This window comes from Alligator sinensis, unplaced genomic scaffold (assembly GCF_000455745.1).
Source record: "Alligator sinensis unplaced genomic scaffold, ASM45574v1 scaffold141_1, whole genome shotgun sequence".
Classification (NCBI taxonomy): domain Eukaryota; kingdom Metazoa; phylum Chordata; order Crocodylia; family Alligatoridae; genus Alligator; species Alligator sinensis.
Window position 1 is genome coordinate 1,274,296 of NW_005842221.1, and position 5,883 is coordinate 1,280,178.

Below are 5,883 nucleotides of genomic sequence, written 5' to 3' on the forward strand. Positions count from 1 at the left end.
TACCCACCAAACAAAATCACCAGATTTCTTAGTATGATTATAAATACTCTTGTTATTAAGGGAGGTATAACAAGAGGGTCAAAATGGTCTTGTATATCTGTTTTCAACCAGAGAAAGAGATTTATTTTTAATTTGCTCATAACCCTTAAGTTTATAGAACACATTTCTATATAGTGTTACATTTCAATGGCTAAATCAGTGTGGCTGAAACTTTTTGAAAATTATTTTTTGGGATCAGGCTAAATGCAAATGACTGTCTTTTTTCTTAAGGAAAAGTAAGAATTTGGAGGTCCGAATGGAATTCTTTAAATAATTCTTAAACGTTTTAATAACATTTAATAAATCAAAGTATACTTCATTTCACATATTTTACTACTTAGGTTTTTTCTGAAATATAATACTTTTAAAAAGCTGTTGGTTCATTTTCTACATTTTATTAGGTGCCATTTTTTCTGGGTTATAAGATGGATGTTCCCCAGAAAGTGAGGGGGCAGGATGGACAGGAAGGTAGAAGTAAAATTGTCAAAATCAAGAGACTAGGACGCATTTGATTTGATTTTTGGTCAACTTCTATTACAATGATTTTAATTATTTTTCAGTACATAGCTTCAGTATATAAGATGCATCTTACTTTTAGGCCTCCTTTGTGGTGAAAGTTTTATACGCTTGGAAGTATGGTTATAGCAATTTATTTTGTTAGACATCTAATGTTCAGGGTGGCTGGGCCAGTAAAGACATAATCCCCGATTTTAAAAAACCAACACAGCAACAGTTACAATAATAATAATATATGAGTTTAAGATTATTTCTAGAAATTAGAGTAAAAACATGTTTTTACTTCCAGAGACAAAAGGTATGTTCTCTGTCTCTGTCAAGCAGTCTGGTCCCAATGCTGTCCTGGATATTGTAAGAGCTAAATAAAATTCTCATTCACTTCCTAAAACTTCTCCTTTAAAGAAGGAAAAAACTTATGCAACTGCAGACAGTCTAATTGAGATGTCAGATTTATACTAATTTCCTGGGCCCTGTGCAGGTAGTCAAACTGAAAGCAAAACTACCTTCAGTTATGTTGTGTCATCCACTCAAGGAATTGGAGAAGGTGGGGAAAAAACTTGTAATCTCAGGGTACTTTTTTCTGTCTTGCCTTACGGATCTTAAGATCTTATTGGTTAATGTAACAGCTGCCTATTGGTCTGTGGTATTTATGGAAGAATGCTTCCTGTCAAATTAAATGATTTCTTCTGCTATTGAATTTATTTCTACTATACAGTGGAAGCATCTACATGTGTGCCGTATTGCGCAGTCCCAGCGATGCACCCCTACTGCGCAGGAGCAACAAGTTACCATGCAGTAGCTCGTTGCTTCTGCGCAGTAGTGGTGGATCACGGTTAGTGCCTGCCACCACTACATCACCATAGCGCATCCATTAATAAGTAAAACCTTTAAGAAAGATTTATTACCACATTTGGCTCAAACATGGGCAAATATTTTCAAACATAAAGGCTAATAGAAATAGTTTCTTGTAATTGTTTCCATATGTAATTTTTAAAAGAAAAATATTTTCTTCCTGTCACCACAGTGCTTGTAACTTTATACCTTGCGCCACTTGTTAGGTAGAAACTTGATTTAAATTGAATTCTACTTAAAGAAAAGTGAAATAAACTAGAAAAGTGAAAGCGAACAGAGAAAGAAAGGAAGAAAACAGAATTTCCCCTCTTTTAGTGAAAAAGTAAGCTTCAATCTCAAGCATTTTTTTAAGATCTGAAATAATAAGAAACTTAATTTGATACCATCATGATTTAATTGACATTTTGTGCTATAGAGGCATCTGCTCTTCTAATAAAACTGATAAAGATATGGTCTCTGAAGCAAAGTTATAGTAGGTATAGACATAGGTTACAGGTAAATCTTACTGTTCTTATTTTTAGATTCTATATGATATTTTAAACTTGCATTTTAACAGGAAGTGGCAAATCTGAAGGATGCCAAACAACTATTGATTCGGCAGAAACTAGAGCTACAAGGCAAAGTAGATAACATGAATTCAGCCCTGGAACAAGAGAAGAAGAACCAGCAAATTCTAAGAGATAAGCTGAAGAAGAAAGAGGAAGACCTGAAGAAGGAATATGCTGAGCTTGAAGCTAAACTGGTCAGCATTTATGGAGTATAAAAGGGGGCCTTGTTAGCATATATGTTTCTGGATCTTTTCAGAGAGAGTGGAAGGAAAAGAAATGTATATTATTTACATTTTTTTCATCAATGGTAGTAAATATTTTCAAAAATCCTTAGTGTGAAACAATTTTGTAGGAAAATTCAAGTATACCATGTTAAGTATGGTTTTGACAAATTGAAATAAATCTGTAGGGGAACAGTTAAAGATATTTGTTCTATATAATACCTATTTTTAACTTAAATCCTAATTTAATTTTGGATTTGTGATGAGACTGTTAATCTGAGTCAAGGAAGTGAAAATTATTAGAAGAAAATAGTTTAGTTTTCTTTTGCATGTAAGAAATGTTGTCCTACTAGTAAAATGGATTTGTTTGCATATTCACAGATGTGTTTCTGTCTGTGTGAATGTCTTTAATGTTTTGAAGAGATAAATACCTGTGTCATCTTAATTGTTGAAAGTGCTTTCACACCAAATTGTGTGCCTAGACTTTGTCCAGCATAGCCTACATCTCGGTCACTTATTTAATGGCTCACTGTTCAATGTTTCTTTCTCAGCATTCAGAGATAAAAGAAAAAGAAGAAGAAAACAAAAAACATGAGGAGGAAAAGGCCAAGCTCGCCATGCAGTTCACAGCGCTCAATGAAAACCTGGCCACAATGAAGAAAGAATGGCAGAGCAGCCAGAGGAGAGTCAGTGAGCTAGAGAAGCAGACGGATGACTTGCGTGGGGAGATAGCAGTATTAGAAGCAACAGTGCAAAATAATCAGGACGAGAGAAGAGCATTGCTGGAGAGGTGAGTCATTGAATGCAGTGTTGGGCTGTGGTTTCAGTGAGAGGTAAATGCTCAGCATTCCCAACTCAATGTTGACTTTACCAGGCTTATGCTGGTACCCCATAGTCATTAAGATCCTTTTGAGGTCATCCAGATTCATTCCCCACACGTATAAGTATCAGGAGGCATAGTTGGTGACCTCCTACTTTTCTTTTGCATGTGTCGTAGAAGGTCTGGAAGAATGGATGGATTGAGTACATTTGTTGGTTGTGGGCAGTCCCAGCCCCCCAGGGAGGGCTGTACCTCAACTGAATAAAAATTGACCAATCAGTCCCCTCAGTGATGTGGAACAGGCTAATGAGCCTCCAGTATTAAAAAGAAGAAAAGAGGTGCATGGGCTTTCAATATTGCCCCCAATGCATTGACCTTACGGGTTGCAAGTCTCTAAAACCTCATTTAAAGGCCAAGATAGGCTTCCTAAGAGTCACTGGACTTCCTGCAAACGTCTACAATTCTGATATATGACTGTCTTCTGCTGCCCCTACTAAAGATTTCTTGAATGCTGTAGGACAGAGATCCTTTGCTCCAGAAAGCATGTGGCCTGTAGGGTAAAAAGGGCCTGCATGGTAGGGAAGACTTACATGGTAGGATGACCCTCTGAGGCCTGCAGGAAGAGACAACCTCTGTGAGACGTAGGAAACACTGCTCACTTGTCCTCCTTTTTCTACTGTTAGGTTGTTTTGTGAGTAGAGTGTCTTTTTTCTCCTGGTCATCTTCTTTGAAAAATGAATTGCATTTCAAGTGCAAGGGAATGTGTTTGAGACTCTTTAACATCAGTCTGTCTCCAGAAGTCACACTGTACTAAATTTATCAGTGCCAACTTTTTGTAGTAATGGATGTTAAAATCTTATGAGAGGTAGGCTTTTAATGAACTATATTTGGTATGATGGCATTAAATCCAAGCTGGGGAGGGAGCCCAGGAAAGCTGTCAATTCTTCTAACAGACTCACAAACCTGTAAAGCAGCCTGCCAGTCTTACTTGGAAGACTGTTCTGTATGAACTTGTATAGAGCAGTCTGCTTCAGTGGAGGAAATGAAGTCAATCCTGGCCTTACTCTCTCCTACTTGTTGCTAGCATTGAAAGTGAGGGTCAATGTATGAGCTGACATGTCTTTACTGTAACAATTCAGTGTCCCAGCTGGACAAGAATACTTATTTTTAAAGTGATATCTTTCATTCTTCTTTCTCTCGTCTTCCAGCATTTATTTCTCCCAGGCTTTGTGACAACCTGCCACAAATTTGCTTTGTTTGCATCACCTTCTATTTTGTTGTCCATCTCCAGGTGTATCAAAGGTGAGGGAGAAATTGAGAAGCTTCAAGCCAAACTTATGGAAATGAAGAAAAAGTTGGACAACACAACTGCAGCAATGCAAGAGCTAGGCCGAGAAAACCAGTCGCTACAGGTACACATCCCACTGAGGTGGCAAATGTGATGCCTGTATCTGTATGTAATGATGAAAATTGCTTTAAAGTGAAGGGAGCCTTATCACTCCAGAGTAGTGCATTTGCTATCAGTAGGAGCTTCATGTCTGTTCAGAATTTAGTCCATAGATTGAACTTCAGAAAGTTCCTACCTTTTTTAAATAGTTGTGAACTATCAGTTCAGTTGTTGCCAGGCAGAGCCAACCCAAGCAGGGTAAAGGACCTGGGGCAAATCAGCCCATGTGGGGCCCTGCCCCAACTCCTGTCCCACGTGCCCTAGACCCGAAGAAGCTGCTGCTGCCTTTGGCAGCAGCGGAAAGGGGGGGCAAGTGGCCGGATGTGAAGCTGGCAGTGGCAGCACAGAGTGGCTGCGGCCACGCTGCCCAGCTCTGTGGGGCCCAGGGTGGTTGCTCCGATTTGCTCCCCCATGGGATGGCCCTGTTGCTAGGTATCAGTTTAATTGTTGCTAGATCATGGGCCCAGCTCTAACCCCATCCCCAACCAGGCCATGCAGAGGACAGATCTGTCCCAGCTTCACAGGGGAAAGGGGTTGTGGCCCAGCCCCATGGGGGCAAGGGGCATGGCCTAGCTCCAGCTGCCCAGGGGGAGGGGCGTGTCCTGGCCTCATGCAGCTGCTTGGTGGGTGGAGAAAGTGTGCCCTGGCCCTAACCTGCTGCACAGGGCTCAAAGTTTGGGAATTTGGCAGTGGGGGAGGGTGGCTGTAGGTATTGCCACCACTTCCCTGCTGCCAAATTTCGTTACCTGTGGGGAACCCCATGGGCCGGGTACCTATGGCTCCACAGGCCACATTTGGCTCACGGGCTGGAGTTTGAGCACCCCTTCTTTATACTGAGATTGACAGATTGTGTGTGATGTAATGGAAGACATATTTTGTTTACGTAGATCAAACACACGCAAGCCCTGAACAGGAAGTGGGCAGAAGATAACGAGGTACAGAACTGCATGGCCTGTGGGAAGGGCTTCTCAGTGACTGTGAGAAGGGTGAGTGTTCATTGTTTCCTTGTGGGGGGTTATCCTTTGAAGTTCTGGCATGAAAACAAAGTTAAAAAGCATCTTCAGAAGATGCTCTTGTACTTAAATATCTCAAAAAATACATGTGGCTTATGTTGCTTCAGGTGGCACAAATACGTTTCCAAGAGCTTAGGTTTGTCTTGTTTATGTACTGCTTTAACAATATTAGTTTGCTGACTCAACTAAGCAATTAAATCCCTAGTGTAGACTTTGTTTTTATCAGTATAAATATAAACTTACAAAAACTGTGCCCCTGTAAGTTCAACCCTGGTGTAAAGGAAATGTAGTCCATTGAAAGCCAGTAAGATTATGCTTCCATGAATTTGTCTCAGAACTTCAACTTTTAATTCTATTTTTAGCCCTGACTAGATGCAAGGCTAAAAGATGTCACACACTTTTACTATGTAGTCATATATCATTCCTG

The 5,883-nt window shown here is 40.0% G+C and overlaps 1 protein-coding gene across 1 annotated transcript in view; it reads left to right on the top strand.

The window, feature by feature from the left end:
- Nucleotides 1-5,883, top strand: part of EEA1 (early endosome antigen 1) — a 265,467-nt gene that overhangs the window by 251,178 nt on the left and 8,406 nt on the right. The window contains exons 26-29 of the mRNA XM_025208125.1: nt 1,964-2,149; nt 2,728-2,966; nt 4,288-4,408; nt 5,331-5,429. Coding sequence (XP_025063910.1) covers nt 1,964-2,149; nt 2,728-2,966; nt 4,288-4,408; nt 5,331-5,429 — 645 coding nt within the window. The remainder of the gene's footprint in view (nt 1-1,963; nt 2,150-2,727; nt 2,967-4,287; nt 4,409-5,330; nt 5,430-5,883) is intronic.